At 35.1% G+C, this 25,311-nt stretch overlaps 3 protein-coding genes across 3 annotated transcripts; 1 reads left to right on the top strand and 2 right to left on the bottom strand.

The window, feature by feature from the left end:
- Nucleotides 1–246: 246 nt before the first annotated feature.
- LOC110698763 (proline-rich receptor-like protein kinase PERK15) lies at nucleotides 247–5,605 on the bottom strand. Its single transcript, XM_021876285.1, has 8 exons — nucleotides 4,798–5,605; nucleotides 2,693–3,187; nucleotides 1,925–2,008; nucleotides 1,762–1,832; nucleotides 1,522–1,598; nucleotides 1,291–1,438; nucleotides 1,025–1,183; nucleotides 247–802 (listed from the first exon to the last, which is right to left on the bottom strand). The coding sequence occupies exons 1-8, from the start codon at nucleotides 5,120–5,122 to the stop codon at nucleotides 491–493; spliced, it is 1,671 nt and encodes a 556-aa protein (XP_021731977.1). The 5' UTR covers nucleotides 5,123–5,605; the 3' UTR covers nucleotides 247–490.
- A 3,191-nt stretch (nucleotides 5,606–8,796) lies between these two features.
- LOC110698762 (60S ribosomal protein L37-3-like) lies at nucleotides 8,797–10,227 on the bottom strand. Its single transcript, XM_021876284.1, has 4 exons — nucleotides 10,105–10,227; nucleotides 9,844–9,979; nucleotides 9,191–9,292; nucleotides 8,797–9,109 (listed from the first exon to the last, which is right to left on the bottom strand). The coding sequence occupies exons 1-4, from the start codon at nucleotides 10,105–10,107 to the stop codon at nucleotides 9,063–9,065; spliced, it is 288 nt and encodes a 95-aa protein (XP_021731976.1). The 5' UTR covers nucleotides 10,108–10,227; the 3' UTR covers nucleotides 8,797–9,062.
- An 8,062-nt stretch (nucleotides 10,228–18,289) lies between these two features.
- LOC110698761 (ATP-dependent DNA helicase DDX11-like) lies at nucleotides 18,290–24,398 on the top strand. Its single transcript, XM_021876283.1, has 9 exons — nucleotides 18,290–18,791; nucleotides 18,866–19,447; nucleotides 19,902–19,990; nucleotides 20,938–21,291; nucleotides 21,487–21,780; nucleotides 21,873–22,112; nucleotides 22,211–22,432; nucleotides 23,103–23,676; nucleotides 23,794–24,398. Exons 1-9 carry the CDS (start codon nucleotides 18,647–18,649, stop codon nucleotides 24,003–24,005), a joined length of 2,712 nt encoding a protein of 903 aa, XP_021731975.1. The 5' UTR covers nucleotides 18,290–18,646; the 3' UTR covers nucleotides 24,006–24,398.
- Nucleotides 24,399–25,311: the final 913 nt, after the last annotated feature.

Raw genomic sequence — 25,311 nt, 5'->3', positions numbered from 1 at the left:
TGATTTTAAAGGTAGCCCATTTAAGTAGTTTAACTAAGCTTTATTAGTTTCAAAAAAAAAAAAAAAAAAAAAAAAAAAAAAAAAAAAAAAAAAAGGGTAGTTTTGAAGGTATGGTAAATGTTTATTTGTATTTCCAAATTTTTTAGAGCTATATGATGAACAAATACACTAAACCAAAAACAAAAATATTATACTTCGTATAAAAGTACATTATTGTTTAGTAACTCCAAAAAGCGAAAAAGCGTATGCATGGCAAACTTTTGGCTAGTTCATGTATAGTAAAAAAGAATGCACTAGTTAGTCTCAAGCTCATGTATCTGAACAAGTGAACATTTACAGTGACCTATGCCAATATTAAGTTAATAATAGTAGGACTAATCGACAAAAACTTTGTACACCTAACTCTATTTGACACCAATATTACTAAATGGAGCATCTTAAAGAATGATGAATCAAGCTTACATTAATAAATTCCAAAGGTTTAACCTATTCATTCTACAGGAATTTCAAGCACACTTGTGGTTCCTGTTTTAGATTTCCCAGTTTCGACCTCCTGGGTATCAAGTTGATTCTCAGTACTCGAGGTTGATGGGGGTACACCATGCTCGTTGGTGAATACGCTGTACTCGCCAGTGCTTTGCTCTTGGCTTTCAAGTGCTAGTTTCCTGAATTTCTTTAAATCCTCCTTGTATTGGGCACTATTAGAGTCATAATCTGTGCTTCCGTGGAATGCTCTGTTGTCTGGTGGAATTTCTTTCAACAGATCCTCGACAGACAAGTTCCCTTCCAGAGCTCTTACAACCTGCATTAATTGAAGGATGGACTTAAGAGTTGAAAGATGCAGTTTCAGACTATCAGCTCAAGGAGTTGTAATAAATCTATCAGCTCAAGGAGTTGTAATAAATTAATCAATGGAACATTTCAATAAAATCAACACAAATTTGAGGCAGAAAATTAGATCTGCAGACGGATATTATATGTATTTTCCCAATAGCAATTCTGTTCTCAATCCTCAGCCAGTTACCTGACTCATTTGCGGCCGTCGTCTTGCAGAGCTACGAACACATACAGCAGCACAAGCAATCATGGAAGCCATCTCAGTAAAATTGTAGTCCTCCAATCTTGTATCAACAAGTTCCTGAAAGCTTCCACCTTCTAAGGCATGTGACAGCAATGGCCTTGCCTACAAATTCAACATTAAGAACCTTCAAAAACTGTAGCATTGGAGTGCAAGACTTGTTAATACCTACAGTCTAAGAGACCTTGTGAGATTAGACAAAGAAAGCTCACCCATTCAACCATGCTATCATCCATGAAGGGACGAGCTTTATCAACAGGTCTACGTCCTGTAATCAATTCCAGAAGCACAACCCCAAAGGAAAAGACATCTGATTTTTCAGTGAGTTTCCCGCTTGAGGCATATTCCGGAGCCAAGTAACTGCAGATCACCTCAACAAATTAGTCACTGATGTAATTAACATCTCAACAGGGAGATTTCAGACAGCATATTATTTATCTTACCCAAAAGTTCCCATAACCCTGGTGGACACATGAGTGTCTGTGTCAAAAGAAAACTTCGCAAGTCCAAAGTCTGCAACCTGGGAGCATAAAAGTAGATAATCTAATCAGCACTTCAGAACCACATGAAAAGTCTGAATCATATTCTCACAAATACAACATCACATCCACCAATTCAACTTAAATTTACCAAATTGTAGATGATAAATACAATATATTATTAAATTGCATGAAATTCCTGACCTTGGCTTCAAACTCCTCATCAATAAGAATATTTGATGCCTTGATATCTCGATGAATGATTTTTGGATGACCTGTATACAAAATAAACTAGCCAAAAGTCAACAACCATTTGAGACAAAATCAGGATCCTTCCAAATGATTATACGAGCACCAAGGAACTCACAGTCTTCATGAAGGTATGCCAATCCTTTTGCAGCACCAATAGCAATTTTCAGCCTCGTTGCCCAATTCATAGGTGGTTTTGCTTCTACAACACCACAAAACTCCATTATAACATGACATGAGAAATTACAAGTTTTTTACTACATGTAAAAAGTTGAGACAGGAACCCTCATTGTTCAAATGAGAGACCTTGAACAACAACAGAAATCCCACATTAAAAAGAAATGCATTACAACCACTTTTACACCAATAGAGAATTTGGTTAGATGTAATACAAATTGCATTACTAATTTACTCTGTAACATGACCAAAAAAGTTCATGAGCCAACTAAAGTAACCATGATTTCAATCAATGTTAAAACGAAAAAAGCCAATACATTAATCTAAAGTTCAAGATATTAACGAAAACAAGATTAGGTCTAGACATACTTCACAGTAAAAATTGCAAATTTTCTTTATTTGAATGCAATTTAGAAACTAGAATTAATACCTAAACCTCCTCAAGCCCAAAAAAAGTTGAAAACTTAGGAAGAAGGCTGCAAGGCTCAGACTGCTAGATGATTCATGAGTTAACACAAAGTTCTACTTAATACTTGGTTCACGTGAGCACATTTTCGTAGCCCAATCAAAAAAATTGACAAAATATCCAATTTAATCATGCTGTAGAATATAAGTCCAAAAGCAAGACTCAAAATGTAAAAACAGAATCAATGTTGAAATTGCATACTTGAAAGTAATTTCATAGGTAAGATGTCAAACAAGAACATACCATGCAAATGGAAATCCAAGGTCTTGTTTGAAATGAACTCATACACAAGCATTCGTTGTTCTCCAGAAATGCAATGTCCAACAAGTGAAACAAGATGCCTGTGATGAACACGACTAATTGTTTCAACCTCAGCCTGGAACTCGCGCTCCCCCTGGACACTTCCAGATTTCAACTGTTTGACTGCAATCTCTTTCCCATTAGGCAGGACTCCTTTATGGACATATCCAAAACCCCCCTGACCAAGAAGATTGGCACTTGAAAAGTTGTCTGTTGCCAAAACTAATTCTTCATAAGTGAATGTGCCATTTGGGAAGGGCAGCGAGGACAATGACTGCCCAGGGGGTTGTGCTGGATGTGACTTATCAGAGCCCAAGCTGCTACTTGAGGATGGTGGTATTGGTACTACAGCACATTGGGGTTGTGGTGACTGTATATTATTCATAGACGGAGGCATATTGTGCTGTAACTGTTGGGCCTGTCCACCACTAGGTTTATCTGGAAATAGTGAACAGTATGATAAGCTTGGGAGAACAGCAAGTAAAAAAATAAAAAGAAAAGGGAAACAAAAGAAGATGAGATAGCCACCTCATGTAAAGCACAATAAAACAACCATTTGCCCCTTAGTTATTGGAGAGTGAAACTGCAATGCACTTCACCATAAATGCATCTATACACCAATAATATGAAATGGATGCTCTAATATAATTATAAGAATAATGAATAAATCACAATGAACAACATTAGGGAATTTGTAATTATAGAAGGTGAGACAGAGACGGGGAGATATGATAAGAAGAGCTAGTGTCACAATGTCAATTCATGTGATACCTATCAGATCAAACTGATGTTAAAAGTCAAATATTGACAACTAAAGCCTAGATAAAAGATCGTGACAGTAACGCTAATCATGAATAGTCACCAGAATAAAAACAGTATATAGGTGAGAGAAGCATATCATTATAACATACAATCACCAGAAGAAACCACAGAACCCTTTATCCTTAATCCTGAAGGCCTCAACTAAAAACAATGCTAAAGTGAAGGATATCTACTTTTCTTTACAATAAACTTGCATATTAGGGGCAGGAAAGTAACAGTGTGATACTAAAGCACAGATCTATTAAGCACAAAGAGTAAATCAGTGCTTCAGAACTTAATGGCTTCAAGTTACAAAATAAATTGAAATTTCCTAATCAATCGTCAATCACAAAGGGAACTCCCATAAGTTCCTTTCACACCTTGAGTCCAAGGATCTGATGTCAAGTTCCTACCTAATAAGATTGGCAACATTGTAATACAATACTATGCTTAGGCATCGTAAACTTCATAAACTTATATCAGTGTAGCACTTATGTAGTTACTCCTTCTGCAGTCTATGAAGCGTGTAAAAAGGACACATGACTCCAGTCCAGAGAACAAGAGTGCAGTCTGATGATAACAGCAGACGGAAACTGTGAAGACCAAGTAACCCCTATATTAATCACTCAATGTTGAAAAACTAATCACCAAAAGCAAGTCACTCAATTAACCTAATACGGCATCTATGCAACATCTCATATAACAAGGACATTAACACATATTTGTCATGGAACTTCCCAAGCCAAATTCTTCATTAACACATTTCATACAACAAGGACATCAAAACCCATGTATTTGTCAAACCAAATGTCTTCAATAACACATCTCCAAAAGTTTCTAAAATTGGATCACACTCTGCCTTGATAACTAGTTAAACCACGTTCAAATCACCAAATCGCTCGAGTTTACGTTAACAAATACCACCACCACCCCCAAAAATAAGATCCCATATCACCAACAAATTCCTTCAATGTACAAGTTCAAACATCAAATTAATAATTAAATTAAACCAAGCACATACCTAACCAAACAACCCTTGTCAATATTTTAATTAATAACACTTATAAATCCGTCAGAGCAGCCATTAATAACGACAATTTCATACGATTAAACAAACAAGAAAATATCAATAAATACAAAAAATTCAAAATTTACTAAAAATAAACACAAACAAACATCACATTCTATTAATTAAACTTTAAACCAACAAATAAACAAAATTGAAGAAACAAATAATAAAATCATACGCTTAATAGGCAACATCAACTGATCTTCCTGCGGTTGCTTCCGCTTCCTCCGCTTGTAAAAAAAGACGAAAATACCCACAGCAATCAAAACAATTAACCCTCCAAGCCCAATTCCAACCACCAAAGCAGTCAATGTTTCCTTCGACATTCCCGAAGACGGCGTTGACGGAGTCAACGGAAAAGAACCCGAGTTTTCCGGCGGAATAGCAGCGGGTGGTCCCGGCGGAATGGCGGCGGCTTCACCCGACGGCGGCGCAGGGGGCGTTTCAGCCGTCGCGTTATCCGCCGGAATTAACGGCGAAACTTCCGGCGCCGGCGCAGACATCGAGAGAAAGTAGGGTCGGAAAAGTAGGAGAGAGAAAATGAAAGTTGAGAGACGTTGGTTGCTGTTTTTGATTTTTCTTAGTACAGTGGGTTTACACTAGTGTAGAGTATAATGTCGGAAACAGTAAGAAATGGTGTCGTTTTTATGTAAAAGTAAGAAACGGTGTCGTTTTTATGTAAAAGTAAAATTAGTGGTTTTTTTTTTTTTTTTTTAAGTGTAGCGTGATTGTGGCAGTTTTGACGACTTTTAGTTTTGACAGGCTTTATTGAATTGATGCCAACTAAGAAGGGTGTGATTGGAATTTTGAGGGGAAAGTGAATCTGGGGACCCAAACAAAAAGACGGAATTTTTAAGGAATTTTTTAGAATGCGAAGGTGTGCCGCAATTTCGATTATCTGTCATATGATCATACTTACCATAGGCATTACATTAGGCAGGTGACCTACGACCAACCCCTCTTGGACGTCTTGGTCTTCGTCGCGTAAATATTGTAATCGGTGTATGTTTTCAACCTTTGGAAAGTATCGTACACGCCCTAATGCAAATAATGTGCGAGTATAGGACTAAAAGCACTAGAGATGATCATGGGTTGGGCTGAGCGTTGATTAAATTGGTCCATTTTAAATTAAGATTTCAAGCTAGGCCTAAGTTTGGGTCGTAAAAATGCAAATTTTTGGGTAGACCTTGGTCCACCTATTGCTAGCTAGTCAACTCAAAATATTTCAAGCTCTTTAGGTTGTTCTTCTTGCTTAGAAAAATATCACCGCAAAATATCGTCGTCGGTGTAGGGGTGGTGGCTGGGTGGTTTTAGGGTTTTTTCCTTTTTCTTTTTTTTTAATTTTTCCTTTTATTTTATGTTTTGTAAAACCAATGCTTTATTGATATATGTACGTAGTTGGTCTCACTAACAGATTCCATCCAAAAATTCATTAAGGGGTGGTGAAATCAAATTTTTGGGTATTTTTTTTGTGGTGTTATAATAAAAATTTTGAATTTTATGGTGTTCAATCAAAATTTTGACTATTTTGTGGTGTTATAAGTCAAAAAATCCTGTTTTTAATGAATATTTTTTTAAAGGGGAGTTTGTCTGTCTCAAGATAATTCAAAAAGAGCTTGTAATTCAAGTTTTTTTTTTTTTTTTTTTTTTGAAAGAATTCAAGTTCATTTTTAATATGATAGATGCTAATTAAAAAAATATGTGTTTATCTAGTGATGTTATTTTTGCTCCTTTTGTGGGGTTTTATTTTGTGTCAAACATCTACTAATTCATATGATGCATTTTAAGTTTTTAAAATGGAATAAAATATATAAAGAGTGTGAAATATTTAAGCATGAAATAGCTGCACAAATAATTGATTTATTACAATCTTTTTATATCATGTTCCTATTTCATCAATATGGCAAAGAGGATACAACCTCAAGTTTTCTGATATTGTTTGTGTTTGGCAGTCATCTGTTTGTCTGAAACAGCCTGTCGTGGATCTCCTTCAACTTGTGCTTTTGTATATATGCATTTCCAGAGCTAAATCATGTTTTCAAGCAGCTACATGAAGAACAACACTAGTTTGGAGAATTCAAGGCTACTTGAAAGTTTTGCAAAAATCTGCCGAGTGCCAAAAGCCATACAAGAACATATTTAGCCCATTTGAAATATCTAGAACATCTATATTTTGAGTAAATCTTGACAGCACAAACTGAGTCCCCAGTTCTTTAGTTGATTGGACTGCTGAGTTCTGTAGATTTTGAGGATGTTACAGAATACAGATGAACCACAGAATTTTCCATTTGCAAGTTGACCCTTTACCCCCCACAATGTAGGTGAAAGCCACTGATTTACAGCACTGGATTTTTGTGCTTAAAAAGTGTAATGTAAATTTTGAAAATGTTTCAGATACATCGTCAGAAACCTTGTAGATCACTAGATTCAGTTTCCTGCTCCTATATGTGATTCATTTTCTCCTTATTGCAGGACAAATTTTTAAATGTGCTGAACCAAACGTTGATTTTCAAGTAGACATTTTTATCTTTGTTTCTAAGATCCCACAGATGATAACAATACTCCAACTCGAATACAATTGTTCTCCCGACAAGCTGTTGATGGAGAAGTGAATGCCACATTTGTATCCCCCAATCTAGACACTAGAACAAAGTGATTACACCTTTTGCCATTGTAATACAAGATTTACATGTACATAACAGCTCAATTACTTCGTGAATATGGAGATAATAAATTTGTAATCTGTAAATAATGGCTAGTACTCGTACAACTTAAAGCTTTTCCTGGAGCAATCCCACTTGCGCCAAATTGTTCATCAGCGCCATAGATATTGCACAATTGAAGCCTAATGAGTAATGAATGATAATTAGCCACAACATAAACACACAATGAACTATTAGACTCACATCAGATATCATAGTAGTCCATAGTAATCCTCAATTTGCAAGTCCAACCAATACTCAATAATAGTTGGTCTTTCAATCCCGATCAATTCTATAAAAGGAAGATAATTCCACAGATCAAAGTTTAATGTTCTCCAGTAGCAAAACCTTCAGTACTCCACTAAGCTTGTTCTTATAACAATTGCCATTTGATAAATTTACCAACACGTGTTCGTAGTAGGCATACAAGGATTTCCACATCACAAAGCTCTCATTTAGTTTTTACCTGAAGTAGCTCTACAAATAACAGTACAGCGAAACATGTTTCTTTGATTATCACAATTCATACATTATGCACTTCCTCATCAATCATTCTTTCAGATATTCTATTACCATCCACAGTAACAGTACCATATAAACATGTTTCTCCAATTACAATGCAAACATTTCCAAAACCACCTCGGAATAACAATGCAAATTGTACATTACTATCTACTAGCCAATAACTTCTAATTCAAATATATAGGTCATGGAATCACTTAACTAAAAAGGACTTTTACTAAAGGTAATAGCAAATTAAAAATAACTAAGGGTGTACTAATCTCCAGTATATTGTTTCCAACAAACACATAATCTTCCCGGTCCAGAACTAAGCTACCCTCCCTCTCAGCTCTCCAAAGTCCAAACAGTTACATACACAAAGAGTTCTCAAGTATAGCTCAACCAAGTGAGGAACTCCAATCTTCCAATGTAGCCATGACAACATAGTAGCTTTGAAGAAATAAAGGCCAGCACTCAAACATGCTTCAGAGGTGTAATCAAATATACAAGTAACTTGCCTTCTTTAGGTCAAACACTATTTTATATCATCCAACATTTTCAAAATGCACGAATAACAAGCTTGCAGAATATGAACTTCAGATGTAAATGGCAATTTTCAAGCACAGAGAATGGGATGACATTCTAAACATTTCAACATTCAAAATGTATGAATAGCATGTTAACATAACACCAACCAATCCAACCATGATCTTTTTATCCTACCCAAAGAGTAATGTAGCACACTACTCTCCAAGCATATTTCTTCCATCATACTCAAATAAGAGAAAAACAATGTAAAATCTTGATCAAAGAATATGATAGATGATAAATAATCAGCCACACAAACTTACCTATTCTTTCCTACACTCGACTCTGGTGGAATCAAACCACATCAACAATTGCGCAACGATATACTTATCAATCCAGAAGGGAAGATAACCAAGGAAAGTATCAAACTAAATCAACCTTACCAATGAAATTAATATGGAGCAATAGAATATAAAACGTTTCACCAAATATCAAAATCTAAAACTACTAATAATCTCATCATTAAACCTCAAAATTTTAAAGCTAACACATTGAAAAGAGAAACAAAATCCAGTAGTATCATTCTGATCACAATACAATGTCTCCAAATTCTTTAAATAAAAATAAGGGCTAGTCAAACACTTCAAGTATTCAAAATTGGAGCTAAATGCTTGAAGTACCCAAATTAACCCCTCTGAAACTTTCACTCTCTTTAAGCTAATGCAGCTGCGCCTAGCTTCCTTGGTGCTGCTTGAGTACCTAACCAAAGCAAAACAGCCATCAATCATAAACCTTAAAATCAAAACAAACAAGCTACTCGTTTAAGAATAAACTACATACCCTCTCTGAAACCAGTCTTGAAACGGCGTGGAACATTGCGGAGGTACCTCATACGTCCAGTTCCGGTTGTCTTCCTCCTGATTGCCTTCTGACTCCAGTTATCTATACTCACCCCACAAACATCCAACACCACAATTCAATACAAGCTCACTCAAAATTAATAAGAGAAATCTAGTACTAAACCAACCAATCAAAACAATTCGACACACACATATATATGCAGCTACAGAGTAATACACAACATATTAATTGCTTAAAGCTCCAAGTTTAAACCACACAAAAATACAAACAAAGCCACCAATTGCAAGGTCAGGTAGGCCTAAATTAATCCCAACAATATGCAAAATCATCAAACAATAATGCAAGTTATCAATGTAAATACCCCATAAAAAGACAACAAAATTAAATTAATCTCAATGAAATGAAGTAAAAATATCAACAACTAATCCAAAATAACACTAACCCATTATCAAACAATCAATATAACAATCAAAATGCAACATAGAAATAATCACCACAACCAAGATCTACCCATTCCCAAACATCAAAAACCCAGTTCAATTCTTAATCATTTTTCTTCAAAAAAACCAGCAAATAAACAAAACCAAAATTTACAGAATCTAAAATAAGAGAGATAATAACAAAGTGCATACATTTCCTAGTGCGAGCGGCGGGATAAGCACAGGCAGAGCAACGGCTCTTCTGAAGATGGAAACTACGGCGACCACATCGCACACAAAGTGTGTGGGTCTTGTTCCTTCTCTTACCAAAACTCCCTGTTCCTTTTCCCTGTTTAATTCATCACCCAAAAACCAAAAAAATCAACAATATATTACTTGTAATCCATGAAAATAATGGAGGGTTCTAGGATTAGAGATGAATTGAAGAGAGAGAAAGAGGAGAGAGAAACTCACCATTGCTGCAGACGATGAAGAAAGCTAAGTGTTAGGGTTTTGTTGAGAAGGTGGTGTTGGAATTCAGTATATTCAACAACTAAACACGTGGCAAAATCATGGTGGTTGGATACTGATAGAAAATTTTTAATCTTGATTGAAAATTGTGTTATTGGGTTATTTTAATATTTGGGTTTTTAGTTTATGGGTTTGTTGAGGTGTTCAGCCCAATAAATCAATGTTGAGTTCATTACTATCTTTAGTGTTCACTATTCAGATATTTTCCATTTTTTTTAATTTTTTTTTTATTATTATTATTTTATTTTGGTAGATGATTAAGCCACCCGTTGTAATTATATAGATGTGATTTGATATCGAGTTAGTATCATCCTTTAAATACTAGTAAGTTTATAGCTCTCCGTAAAGCATTCTAAAATGAAAAAAATTTCATCATAAATTACTCTTTTTATTGTTTTAAAGTGGCACACTGAAACTTTTCGCGCATGTCAAGTCATATGTTTAATCATAAATACTTTAAATGTGGATTAAATAAAAAATTCTGAAATCTAATTTATAAAAATATTCATCCACACAAATTATCTACCTACTTTTAACATGTTCTTAGTTTTTACAAAATTTACAATTTTATGGCTTGTTTTAAAATTTTACAAAATTAACAAATTTATGGGTTGTTCATGCATGAAAATTTGTTTTAGGCAGGGCATTGAACTATCTCTAGAAATCTAAAATTAATACTTATTAATGCAAGTATTGATGATAATGATGACAATAACAATGGGCATAATTCGTGTATTTATTCATAATTTAGTTGATTAAATTAGAAAATCTAGATTCGAAATGGGTAGTTGTAATATTCCGTATTTTTATACGTATTTTAATTTAAATAAGTATTTCTAAAAGTATTTAAATAATTCAAAAGGAATTATTTATGGTGTTTCATTAATTTAAAAAGAATTATTTGAATTAAAAGTTTACTTTTAATTGTTTAATAATTTTGAAAATATTTTATTTCATGATTTGGAAACTTTAGGGCATATTATTTTATAAAAGGAAATTTTAAAGTCAACGAGTTTTTAAGGAAAGTCAAAATACTACTTTGAATAGGATAGGGATCATTAAGGGTAAAAAGGGAATTTAAGTCTAGGAGGGTTATTGAGAGAGAGTATAAATACCCATCATATGAGCAAAATCAAACTTTGCCCAAGGTGGAGAATACCCCAAAGGTAAACACTCTCTCTCTCCTCTTATTTTCTTTTCCCCTTCCACTTTATTTAATTTTAATTTTTTTCACCACCACCACCACACATACCTCACGTTGGCCGGCTGCCACCACCACCACAGCCCGTCGCCGCTGCCAACACAGGGCCGACAGCAACAACAGCCGTGGGAGGTGGCGCCAGCCACCCTCCCTTTCTTCCCCCTTGTGCGTGCGTGTGTTTTTTTTTTTTAAAAAAAAAAATGTTCTTTTTTATTTTAAATTAAATCTACCCTTAATCTAAATAATGTTTTTGGGTTTTGTGATGATTTTTATGATGTTTGATTTTAAGTATGATGTATATAAATTTTCAGATTTGGTTTTTGAATTAAAAAGCCCCAAATTATAAACCCTAGGTTTCTAAGTTTATGTATATTGATGGAAATTGTTTATGGATGATTTAAATTATTGAAATAAATGTTTTAAAACACAATTACAGCAATCTTAGATGATTTAATAAAGCTGAAATTTTTATATATAAGCTATAATTATGTTTCTTGAAAGGATTTTTAATTACCCATCAATTGGGAATAAAAGTAAGGGTTTTAAATTAAATTTTAGCTTGTTTTAAAGGGTTTATAAGTGATTTAAAGAGTGTATATATTGCTGGAAGTTTGTGTAGTGTAGGTATTAATGCCTCTTTGTAATTTTGGTTTGTAGGAGGATTCCAAGTGAGTGATTTTATTTAGTCATGGCGATTTTGAGATCGTATTCAAGGTACGTTCGCGTACTTGGTAATTATTTGAATATATAGAAGCATGCTAGGCTTTGATAAATTAATTCCAAGTAGTATCATGATAGGTGTGGTTGGAATTTGTTGATTGAATTGATGTTGGTAAATGAATTGTGATGTATGAATTATTTGTGGTGAATCGATGATTGGAATTAATTATGTTGGCATGTTGAGTATGAACCACACTTTTATTATTGGCATGTTATAGAGCATGTTTAATTTGGTTTGGAATATGAAAAGGAAATTTTATTATGGTTCATATAATTTTTATTGGTGCTTTTAAGCATGGGAATTGAGCTATCAAGTGTCTTAGTTCACAAATATAAATTATATTGTGGTGCTTATGTGCACTTAAGGTGTTTCTAACATCGAGGGATAGGATTTGCGGCGCATTATGCATTTAAGGTATCTTTGACACCGAGGTAGATTAAAAAGGGTTTAACAATTAAATTTATGTGGCCGCTAATTATTCAAGAATTAAATTGGTATGTTTGTTTGCTTGAATAAAGTGTAATGCTTGATTGTGTTATGGTTTGAGAGTCATCACCAAGTATAGTAATATGTAAAACAACGTAAAGTGAAAGAGATTACACACCAAAACTCTTGGAACGTATATACCTTGAGTATGAACCCGTGGTATTTATTTTATGCACAGGACGTCCAATCACTTCATGTGACATTTGCCTACCCGGTTAGTTCCCGGTGTAATTTACCTCAATTTATTTGGGGCAGGGATTTGGTTGAAACTCGTTCGATGCGTAATTAAAATTAAATGGACATTGGTATTTGTCTAGTTGAGTGTTGAATGTCTTGTATGCTTCTTTACAGGTGCAACAAGGTAAGTTGTGTGATGATAGGATGAAAGCATGTAAGTATGTTTTTATTACGCTTATGTACTCAGCATAGCTGATTGTGTGTTGTGTGTTTGTTTGGCTTTGTCTTTACCTTGGCCCTACGACGACCCATTTTTAATGGCGAGTAGTGGGGACAAGTAGAGAGAAGTTTTTTAGATGATGAAGCATTTTCATGATGGGCATGAGTGAAGAGCGAATCATGCTTAGTTCTCATAGGAATATGATGTGTTTTATTTTCTTTGAATATTATTTATTTTATTATGCTCATGAGACTAGCGTAAAGGTTTATAGTATTGTTTGGTTATAAGGGCCTGCAATGGTTCCAAGTTGTAGGTTGACTTTGTTTGACTTTACTTTCGTTGGGTTTGACTTTTAAGTTGACTTGTTTTGAATGGTTTTTAAAGAAAGTCTTCCGTTGTGTGTCTTTGATATTTGTCTTAGCCGTTTTCACGGTGGCGGTAATGTCTTAGATTTTCCTATTTTGTATTTTAAATAGAGTAAAACAGGTATTTTAAAGGAAAGAAATTTTTAGGGTGTTACAGTAATAGTATGATAATGTTAATAATTCGAGAAATAAATGCATAATGATCACAAATGTCTCTCTAAACAAATTTGTATTTCTTAATGTATGCACTAACACCATATACAATACTTAAACAAATATTTCATATAATAATATTCCAAAATTGATTTACATCTTTAACACCAAGATAAAGGATAGTAGCGATTCCATAAATGTGTTGGAAATTCACTAGGATAAAAATAAAGCGTGCCAATTACATTTCATGCTATCAAGAGCAACACAAAATCTATCAATTGTAACATGCTTTTCGATGATCCAATAATATAACTAAATGAGGGTTGTGTTGCATGGGTTGATGGGTATGAACTCGAAAAATATTGTCCACCTTTGTTATGAGTGCTATGTAAGTCTCATTCAACTATCACGCATAAATCCTTCCCCAAAGAAGGCAAGGACAACAGCAATAGTGTCAACACTATCACCAACAATAGTGTCATCACCAACTAGGTTTCGGTTGGCTTGGAAGAAAGCAGGTGGAACACTATCAAGGACTGATTTTAGGCGGGTTTTGGACAAAAAAATTCGGCCCGAAAACATGCTCGAGACAGCTCAAATTTTTTTGTGTTTTCATGGGCCATTAGCATATATTTAAAAGAATTTTAAGTATCTTTTGCCCAATTCAAAAAAGCCTAAAAAGTATGTTAGACTCGATCTAGTTTAGCAGGTTTTGGGCAAGCATTATCGGCCTGATACATGGTCCGACTCGACCTGAACCAATGGGCAGATTTTTTAACATTTGGCCTGCCCCATCCCATCTCTTGATCACCCCTAATATCTTGTATGCTTAAGGTGTGTGGCTAATTAAACCAACCTAATGACTACTATCACCTCTATCTATAGATGATGTATGTGGATGTATTTTTAAAACGGTATCCTAAAATGATGTGCTTGTTTCTAAAAATATCATACTCGATATAATTCTATTATAATTCATGTAACTTTTTCACAATTCCCATTTAAAATTGTATTACACATCCATAAACTTTGGTGCCATTAAATGATTTTCAACATTTCCCTTTACATATGTTTCGGGGTTTTTTTATGTGTCCTGCGGGAGAGTTACGTCACCAAAACTGGGTCCTCGCTTGTTGTACCTGCAAACAAACAGAAGCTCCGGATGTTCGGAGTTCCGCCTCCGACGATCAAGTTAGTACGTGTTCGGAGTAAAAAGCGGAAAGTAAAAGAAGATCTTCTCAGATCCCGAGATTAGGTGTTTTCTCTATTGTAAGAGAATTGATTGTGATGTAATGAATGAATGTGTCCCCAAAATGGGGTAAATCTCCCTATTTATAGGGTCATTGGTTAATGTGTCATTACCTAGGTCATTCTGACCTAGATTTGGTGGAATGCGCCGTTTTACGGCTTCCTCGAGAATTAAGCCCTTGAAGGCCGTCTTTTTCCCTGCTGATTAGGAATGCCACGTGTCAGCTGGTGATTGGTCCTTTTTGGACCTCTCCTAGGGTGACACGTGTCCCCTTTGGATTGGACCACGTGGTCTGGGTAATTTTACCCAAATCAATATATATTCCAATATATCATTACTATTACTCTATATATATATACACATACACATATATCATTACATACATACTTTTATATATATATATATATATACACACACATACATATATATATACATACATATATACACATACATACATACATACATACATACATATACATACATACATATATATTATTTCCCATATAATATTTCCCTACTTTCAAGAATATTATATATTATTTTCATTTCCTTAATCACTGTGAAATATGAGAAACAGACCCATCATTAAGGGACAGAGGGTGTACTTTCTACAGAGTAATATATTGGCTAAACTAAGAGATGCAATCATGGATCATCTGGTTTTAATTATTGAAAGAAGTTGATCATTCAACAATTATAAAAGACAATAATTCAAATTTTTCCCCAGAAAAGCTTTTGCGTGAGACCGGACTCACCGTGAGTTTGACTCATCTAATTTTTTTCGTTTTCCTTAAGATTAGGGATGTCAATGGGGCGGGGCGAGGTGGATGTTGGCCTTCCCATCCCCATCCCCATCTAAAATTTTCATACCCATCCCCACCCCCGCGGCGAGTCTAAAATTCATCCCCATCCCCATCCCCGCCCCGGCGGATACAACTCCAAAACCATCCTCGCCCCACCCCCCACTTGGATATCCACCCCCACCTAAGACCCGTCTAATCCCTGCCTCCTAAAATACACAATCCTTCATAATTAAAAAAGATTGCAAAAAGAAAAAAATTATTGTTAATATTACACTTTTTATTTATTTATAATATAGGTGTATTACAAAGTATATTTACTATTTTATTTTACATAATTTTTTTTATAAAATAGTATAAAAGTATATAATTTTGTTTTTAAAAATATATGGATGTGGGGATGGGGCGGGTACGAAGTGGGGCAGGGCGGGGATGGGGATGGGGCGGGTACAACCTAAAATCCACCCCCGCCCCATCACCCATGGCGGGTATGGTTTTTATCCCCATCCCCGCCCCATCACTCGCCAAACCAAGACCCATCCCCGCCCCGTTAAATGCCCATACTATGATGATAAAAAAAAAAGAATAAAAATTCATCCAGAGCAAAAATTCATAAAGAAGAGAAACAACACCAAATTAGGCGAATTGTTAGGGCCATCCTATCCAACTTTCGGGCATTAAAATACGTTTTAGGCGTGGATGATTATCATACGTTGGGGCGGGGATGAGGCGGGTCTCCTATTTGACCCGCCCCATTGACATCCCTACCTAAGATTGAAGAGAAACAACACCAAATTAGGTGAATTGTAAGGGGCAACGACTCATCTTTGTGTTTGCTATGACAAGACTATAAAAGAACACGTGGCTTGTTATTTAACTCTGTTTTGATCTTCACAAATTCTCAAAAAAGGCGGGTGTACGTTAATTTATTGTAAAACGGGTTAAAGTTATGTTAAAAATAATTAAAGTCACCCTTTATACTATAAAAGTTATTATTTTTCTATTAATAAATTTTATCTTACAAAAAACTTATAATGTATTAGATTAATCATATTAGTCTTTATAGTATGTAATCCCGTATCTATGAGAAATTACACATTAAAATAAAATTCAAACCAACGACAAATTAAAAGTTACTCTTTAAGTGGTTAAAGTTACCATAAAAATAGTTAAAGTTACACTTAAACTGATCATTTTACAATAAAATTAACGTATACCCGTTTTACACTAGACTTATTCTTTAATTTTATGGTCATCACTAGTGTAGGCGTCATTCGAAGCGCGCCTACTTTAAGCATGTTGTGAATATGCTTGGCACTCATAGGAAGTGAGAATTGACATTATACGATTGGGGACAAGGAAAGTAAGGAGCCGCCAACTAGTTTTTAAGGAACTTGTAAACCATTCATGGATCATTTAAGGCAACCATGATTAAGGGACAACGAAAGGCAACAACGATTGACCCGTGAAGGTTACACCCCATTCATAATCCATGAGATTACTAACTCCATATGGTTCGGAACCACGAAAGGAGGATCGGGGATGATGGTATGAAGTGAGTCATGGAGTCACATTCGCCCGTATTGGTCTCTACTTGATTCTTATTGTGAAAAGTGATCCCTGCGATCTCAATGGCATGCAAACAAAGATTCAATTTGCTCTAAACTAATATTAGACTAAATTGGTTGAATATTAATGTAACACATAATTCTAAGATATTGTGATCACTTGATTAAGAAATAAGATTTAAAAGGAACCTAAACCGGTTGTCCAAATTATCTTATTAGTCGTGATTTTCAATTACATATTCGGATATTCCCTTTAAACATGCAATATGGTGATCAACAATAAACAATAGAATAAACATCAACATTTGAAGCAATTTAACAATAATAATGTAAGTCAAATCAAATCATAATAATAACCCTAATCATGATACTAGCAATAAAGAATAAAAATAAGAGCAATTAAGTGATTAATTACTCACTTCCCGCGTTTTCTTGAATTACTACATCATGAATAAACTGTTAGTAACTTCAATAAAAATAAATCAAATTGAAACAATTAAATTTAATAAAAAGTAGAATTGATTTGGTCCAAACCCTCAGTTAATTCTACATTTCACGCCTTGGCTTAAGTATAAAACTTCAGGTCAAGTATGGACTCCTTGGAGTGCTTAGGGGAAGTATTATGAGAGAATAGGGAGGCTAGTATTTAGGCTAAAGAGAGAAGAGAATGATTTTTGGTGTAGGGAGAAAGAGAATGATTGTTGGTGCCCCGATATTGGAGAAACCCTATTAAAATGCCGCGTCACGGCATGCGTGCCGCGACACGGCGCAAGATACTGTGACACAGTGCAGAATACCACAACACGACGCGGAATACCGTGACGCGGTGCACATATTTTCCTAAAAACAGTCCAGATTCATTTTATTCATTGCTTAATGACTAAGAATGTGATATTTTATGCGCAGTTTCAGCTATTCCGAATTAATTTTAGGCCTAGAGTTTTTATTATTTATTAATCGGGCTTAATTATTAAATAACACAAAATGAATTAAAAGGATTTGGGCTAGGATATGAGTTGGACTGAATTTGAATAAATGATTTGACTGATTTATTGACTGAATATGTTTGACTGAACATGGGTTTTAAGCACTCCCGAGATTAAATACTCGACCCGACCAATAATGTCGGTAAAAGTTGTTCATCACCGAGTTTGGTTTTGGGGAGACATTTTTAAGTGTTTACAACTAGCAATGTCATGCAAACATTAAAAGATATACTATTACAAGACTAACCATGACCTACATAGAGAACAAACTACACCCAGTCATCCACCATAAAGTAGTCAATCGACCCTAATTAGTGAACTAGTCAATTTAGAAGAGTTGGGTGAGGATAAGGGAATCTCCTCTCCCAAATTGTCACTAACAATGAGCTTAATGTTTAGGAAAAAGTCACAATTGCTAAAAAGTCATTAACGTTAGACTTTGGGCATCTCCCGCGCTTTTAAGCTTAACTCAATCAAAATGGCGCCTTTCACTGCCCAAATGCTCATAGGATTTTGAGGAGAGAGAAATTAACCCGAAATTCTCAAAAAAAAAAAAAAAATGGGTGTAGAAGCTAAGGAAGAACAATGGAAGCAGAAATTTCCAGCATTTCCATACAAACCCTACTCCATTCAACTCGATTTCATGAACTCCCTCTATCAATTTCTCGACAATGGCGGCATTTCCATGCTCGAAAGCCCCACTGGTAATACCCCCTTCCCTCTCTTTCTAGATTATTCTAGAATTTTTTCGAAATCTCAACAATTTCAGATTTTACAGGTACTGGGAAAACTTTAAGCATTATTTGCAGCGCATTGCAGTGGCTCGTCGATCGGAAAAATCAGCAAAAACCCAATTTAGGGAATTCATGTCCGTCCGATGATGAACCCGATTGGATGCGTGAATTTGTGGTAAGTAAAGAAAACCCAGTTCAGGAGAAGAAGAAAATTGGGGTTAAGTCAAAAAAGTTCACTGAGGCAAATCGTCGAACTGGTGGTGTGGGTGATTTGTTCGGCAATGAGAGTGAAATTGGGAAGAATGAGAGGGTTGAGAAGGGGGGAAATGTTAAGGGGAATGATGGGAAATTGTTGGATGATGACGAGTTTTTGGTAGAGGAGTATGAGAGTGAACAAGAAGAGGAAGAGGGTGGGGTGTGTAAGAGGAAGGGCTCGATTAGCTCGTCGAGTGATGAGGATGAAGAGGATAAATTGGATGGAGAGGAAGAGGGGTTGAAGGTTTTCTTCTGTAGTAGAACACATTCACAGCTTTCTCAATTTATAAAAGAGTTGAATAAGACTGTGTTTGGTTCTGAGTTGAAGGTTGTCTCTTTAGGTTCTAGGAAGAATCTCTGCATCAATCAAGGTATATAGACAATATAATCCATGATTTATTTACATCTTCTGAATTTCATCCATATTCATCTTATAATTTTTGAAAAAATAACTCTTTGATCCTGATACCTGGCAAAACTTGTTAATATTTATCTCTATTAATTTACATCGGGCAGCTGTGCATCATATGTATGATAGTATGAATATATAGCATCCTCTAATGTTATTGAAACCTGCAATTTTTTTGGCACATTTCTTGCCAATTGCCATCATTAGTTATACGAAACCAATAAGAATCAGATTTTCTGAGATGGAGTTTTGTGGCATTGGTGTTTTCTAACTGTATTATGATAATGGGAGGAAGTTTGCTCATTTTATATTTAGCTGTGGCCTGTGGTTACATTCCTGCTGCTTGGCGGCAAAGTTGTATTCCGTGTTTCCTAATATTTTGCAATTTGGGATTTTCTCCATTTATGTTAATTCAGAGGTGCTGAAGATTGGTAACCCTGCTAGTATCAATGAACGTTGTTTGGAGCTGCACAATAGTAAGAAAAATGGAGGTTCAAAGATCAAGGTGTGTGATACCTTGCTTATTTGAATTTGCTTTTTCAGTTGATCCTGCACTAGAGATAGTTGAACAGTTAATTTGTGCTCTCATTAAACCTTATCAACTCATCGCTAATATCATTTTAGTACTTTATTATTTAAGCATTTGAATGTCACTTGTATTGGACATGTCAGTTGTCTAATCATTTGCTTAGTCTACATGTATTTGTGGAAGGCAACTATATGATCGCTTTCTAGAGCAGATACTGTCACATTGGTATACAGTCTCACTTTTGAATGTTCTGGTACTTGATTCTAAGAGAAAAAGTTTATTTGGCTAAAATGTTCTTCCTTAGCCCCACATCAAATGAATCCTCACCAGACTCATGTGACATATTAATTAGCCTAATAATTATACTCATTCTAAATATATACTACGGAGAACTATGATTATCACGGAGTTGATTTATCCAATATTATAACCATTTTGATTTCACATGCCTTTTCCTGCTTTATATTAAGAACACCTGTGTCAATCTTGGATATAAATCAACTAAGTTGCAGATAGTTTCCTGGATAAATAAGATTTATATGTATGATTTATTTTTACCCCTTTGCGGATTATCATCCATTATCAGTTTGAAGGTTCCATGCGTGTGTTTTTCTCTATGTAACATCATTCCAATATCAAGAGTCTGCAGAGCCTCTTCACTTGATGACTTGATGTTCAATTTATTTGTTTTGATTGGGGCAAGCCCCATGATGCATGTCTGAAGCTGCTGCACTTTTTACTGCTTTCCAATTCAATACAGTCTTTTTGTTTTGCGGGAATTGTGTTTAAATGAAATTTCTGTACATTTTGCATACTTTTGTAGTTACCTGTAAGGTCTATAAGAAATAGGTTAATTTGTAACCTCTTAATCTCTCCAACAGTTAAATGCTTAACTCTGTTGACATGGCACCTGCTGATTTCAGAAGCTGGAGCCTGGAGGAAGGGTACGGCGGACAAAGGCTTCAGCAGGCTGCCCAATGCTTAGAAAACAGAAGTTGCAAAAGGATTTCGTGAGTGATGTCTCTCAGCAAGAGGCTTTAGATATTGAAGATCTTCTTGATCTTGGTAGCAGATTAGGAACTTGTCCATACTATGGCTCAAGACGTATGGTTCCAGCAGCGGACCTTGTTGTGCTTCCTTATCAATCTCTACTATCGAAATCTTCTCGTGAATCCCTTGGTATAAATTTGAAGAATAATATCATTATAATAGACGAGGCTCACAATTTAGCTGATTCACTTATTGGCATGTATGATGCAAAGATTACTTTGTCACAGGTAACTTTTTCCTCATTCATAGCCCTATTAGAGTATTAGCAGAAGAATTCCTATCATGAATTGGCCATTCTTTGGTATTGTTTTGAATTGGACTACTGGAGCTCTTTATATAATGAAAAAGAAAATGACAAATTTTTGCCATCAGTTTGACTGCTTGAGGTTCTAAAATTCAATTAAATTTGATTGTCATTTCAGTTGGAAAACTTGCATCAATGCTTGGAGAATTACCTTGAAAAATTCCGTAGCCGTTTGGGGCCTGGAAATAGGAGATATATCCAAATCTTGATGATCCTGACCCGAGCTTTCATGCAAGCTATATTCGATGAGGATGAAACAAATGATAATGTAACTAGCAATGCTGTTGAAAGAACAAAAGGTCCAAATGAATCATCAGTGACAATAAATGATTTTCTATTTGCTTTGAATATCGACAACATCAATTTTGTAAAGCTCATAAATTATGTTAAGGAAAGCAACATCATTCACAAGGTGCGCAAATGTTTGCAGCATTATCTTATGCATGATCTTTTTGATTTCCTTGCATTCTTCTGTGTAGCTTACTGTCATAGTTTAATGCTCAGGTCAGTGGATATGGAGATAAGGTTACATGCTTGGAGAAGCAGATCCCTGGAGGTTCTATCAGTAAAGAAGGGGGAAGTACTTTGTCTGGATTTCGGGCACTACTTGATATGCTATTATCATTGACAAATAAAAATGTAGATGGGAGGATAATAGTCTCAAAGCTGAGATCAAAAGGACTGTCCGAGCAAGATGGATTCATCAAATATGTTATGCTCACTGGTGAAAAGATTTTTTCTGAGGTTTGCTTAACTTACCTTCCATTGCTTTCTACTGTTACCTTGTGTGGTGGTATTTATCATGATTGTATAGGTTTAAATGAATGATGGCCTTTTTGTAGATTGTAAATCAAGCTCATGCAGTTATCTTGGCTGGAGGAACTCTGCAACCTATAGAGGAGACAAGGGAGAGACTCTTCCCTTGGCTACCATCACAAAGTTTGCATTTCTTTTCATGTGGTCATATCATCCCTCCTGAGAGTATCCTACCAGTTGCCGTATCAAATGGGCCATCTGGCCAGTCATTCGATTTCAGCTATGCATCCAGAAACTCACCAAAAATGGTCCGTCATTTGCCCCCCTCCTATTTCATTTCGCAAGACTGCTATATTTTGTTTTTTGTAATCCTGAGGACATTATGCTGAGTTTGAATACATATAGATTCTTTAAAGCTGCTAGGAATCAGATTACTCACAAGCAGATTTAGCTAAGATTGCAGAAATTAGAGAAAAGTGGGGGATAGTTTGTATTGAATTGATCAGTGTAACTACTCAATACAACCCTTTTATTCGAGAGGAAAGGAGCTCTCCAACTAAGCAAAAGCTTAACAATATAATTTACATAATTATTACAGCAGAGGCCTCTCACTTAAATACAATTAGTTTCCCTCACAACTTGCTAACTGAAACAGATTCTCCATTAACCTCTCTCCATAACAAACTTCTCATAACAAACTCCTCTAACAGAAAATGACACCTCAGCCCCTGCCTCATTAATTGATTTTGCTGCCCTTGCCATGCTTTCTTTCTTGCATAAGTAAACACTACTGGACACGTAGGCGCATCCCTTGCAAAAGCACGTATCTGCTCTGGTGTAGTCTTCTTAGTGACCTAAATTTTAATTCTCTGGAGTTGCTTTTGTTTTCTTGTTGATGTACATTCTTCTTACAAGTAACTATTCAGCCAAACATTTGAATGCTGAAAGTTGTTCTTTTTATGTGTTTTGGAAGTGCAGATTGAGGAGCTTGGTCTCATGCTTTGCAATTTGGTGAGTGTAGTTCCTGAAGGAATAGTTGTATTTTTCTCTTCATTTGATTACGAAGACAAGATCTATGAGGCATGGAGAACAAGTGGGATTTTAAACAGGATTACAAAAAAGAAGCGTTTGTTCCGAGAACCTCGAAGTAGTTCAGATATTGAAGGTGTTCTGAAGGAGTACAAGGATACAATTGACATGCTTTCTAATAAAGCCCTAAACGAAAGCAAAACATCTCTAAATGGTGCAGTGTTATTGGCTGTAGTTGGTGGTAAGATATCAGAAGGCATCAACTTCAGTGATGGAATGGGCAGATGTATAGTTATGGTCGGGCTTCCTTACCCTAGCCCATCAGATATTGAGTTGATTGAGAGAATCAAGCACATGGAAGGCATTGGTGACACAAAAGCTACCAACTCATTACAGGTTTCAAATAATGACACATATATTGGAGGAAATGTTAACGCTGGGTTTGACATTTTACGACGTTGCAAGCGAAGAGGCAAGGAGTATTATGAAAATCTTTGTATGAAAGCTGTGAATCAGTCAATTGGTGAGCATTATTAGTGCTTGACCTATAATTAGTTGCTTGCTTTTCAATCTTTGTTTATATCATGTATTCCAAACACAGTTTTAACCTCATACATGTATACTTCTTCCCAACTTGCAGGTAGAGCAATTCGTCACATAAATGATTATGCTGCTATTTTGTTGATTGATTCACGGTATGTGTCTGACCCTATAAAGCGAAGTTCTTCACCCCCAGCTAGCAAACTACCACAGTGGATTCAAGACCGTCTTATCTCTTCTACTTCCAACTACGGTGAAGTTCATAGACTGTTACATCAGTTCTTTAAGATTAACAAGAATAAAGTAAGGTAATGTTCAAAAATTGGAGAATCAGTCTTTAACTTAGCAAAACCAAGTACAGCCACCAGCACACCCAAAGTCTGCTCCAGCCTTGTCCACCTCTGAGATCATTCCCTTGTATAGATAGACGTAAGACAATAGATTTCTTGGCCAGATTCAGCAACGACAAGTTTGTTAACTCTAGCCATGATTTTTTCGCTGTTGCTCCTAATTTAGGGTTTTTTTTTTTTTTTTTCCTTCCTTTTCCAGTAAGCTACATGAGATAGAATAGTATTGTACTTCTCAATATAAGTGTCCATGATACAGTACACAGCTATAATGCCTATAAACCTGCATAATTTCATGGTATAAAAATTGTAAGTCAATGCTAAGATCTTTAACCTTGCAAGCTATGTTAATTAATTCTCTTTCTTTCTTTTTTTCTCATTTTTAAGCCCTTGTCCAAACATGTCTTTCTTTGTATGATTTAGTCATTTGAATAATTTCATGTTGTGAATTGAATTTTTTTTTTTTTTGAAACAAATCAATTCATTAATAAAAAGCCATCCGACATCTACATGTTGTGAATTGAACTTGTGTAGCCTTAATATGAACTAATCTAATATTATTTGTCATTTTGTAACCTAATTTGAAATTGTTAATGTTTAATAATTTTTTTTTAAAAAAAAAATTAGGCTAAAATATAGAAGCTTAATTTTTGACACCTAGATGCTATCTTAGCTTGTACTAAAATTTAAAGTACTGAATGTGAATTATAGTCAATCATTGTGGAATAGTTAAAACCATTTAGTATAAAGAAGAAATTATCATTTTGTGTATTTTGAAAAATATAAAAGTAAATTATAAAAAAAAGAAAAAAGAAAACCATATAATCTACTAGTATAAAAAATAACATATGAGACTAGAGATTTAAATTGTCTTAAAAAAAAACAGATAAGATTAAATATCAATTTAAAAAAAGAAAAAAAATTATGTTTTCAATAAGAAATTCATCTACTACGACACCACATATAATCAACTATTACAACAAAAAAAATCATACAAAGTTTAAGATAAAAACTCTTATTGGTTAAACGCAAAAGAGAGATATTAGTTGGTATATTTAATACGCGTAAAAAGCCAAAGTTTATCTAACAAACTTTGTCTCCTACATATTCACCCGAGTACACGCCGTAGACTCCGAAATATTCATCCGGTTACATACCATCGTCTACTCTCGATTACTCACCGGATTCACCCGAGTACACCCCGAAGTCACCGGAGTACACCCCATCGTAGCCGCCAATGTCTCCAAATTACAAGCCGTGCTAAGCAAGGC

Source organism: Chenopodium quinoa, unplaced genomic scaffold (genome assembly GCF_001683475.1).
Source record: "Chenopodium quinoa cultivar QQ74 unplaced genomic scaffold, ASM168347v1, whole genome shotgun sequence".
NCBI classification, from domain to species: Eukaryota; Viridiplantae; Streptophyta; class Magnoliopsida; order Caryophyllales; family Amaranthaceae; genus Chenopodium; species Chenopodium quinoa.
Note: the sequence above shows the minus strand (reverse complement) of the source record. Positions and strands in the feature narration are given on the sequence as shown.

Coding starts and splice junctions, on each gene's coding strand:
- LOC110698763 (XM_021876285.1), bottom strand. CDS start 5,122: ATGTCTGCGCCGGCGCCGGAAGTTTCGCCGTTAATTCCGGCGGATAAC. Junction 2,009..2,692: donor CTTGGATTTCCATTTGCATG/GTATGTTCTTGT, acceptor GTGGTGTTGTAG/AAGCAAAACCACCTATGAAT. Junction 1,833..1,924: donor GGCATACCTTCATGAAGACT/GTGAGTTCCTTG, acceptor TTTTGTATACAG/GTCATCCAAAAATCATTCAT.
- LOC110698762 (XM_021876284.1), bottom strand. Junction 9,293..9,843: donor CGCCGCTCGCACTAGGAAAT/GTATGCACTTTG, acceptor GGGTGAGTATAG/ATAACTGGAGTCAGAAGGCA. Junction 9,110..9,190: donor CAAGACTGGTTTCAGAGAGG/GTATGTAGTTTA, acceptor TGCTTTGGTTAG/GTACTCAAGCAGCACCAAGG.
- LOC110698761 (XM_021876283.1), top strand. CDS start 18,647: ATGGGTGTAGAAGCTAAGGAAGAACAATGGAAGCAGAAATTTCCAGCA. Junction 21,781..21,872: donor AAAGCAACATCATTCACAAG/GTGCGCAAATGT, acceptor TTTAATGCTCAG/GTCAGTGGATATGGAGATAA. Junction 22,113..22,210: donor GTGAAAAGATTTTTTCTGAG/GTTTGCTTAACT, acceptor GCCTTTTTGTAG/ATTGTAAATCAAGCTCATGC.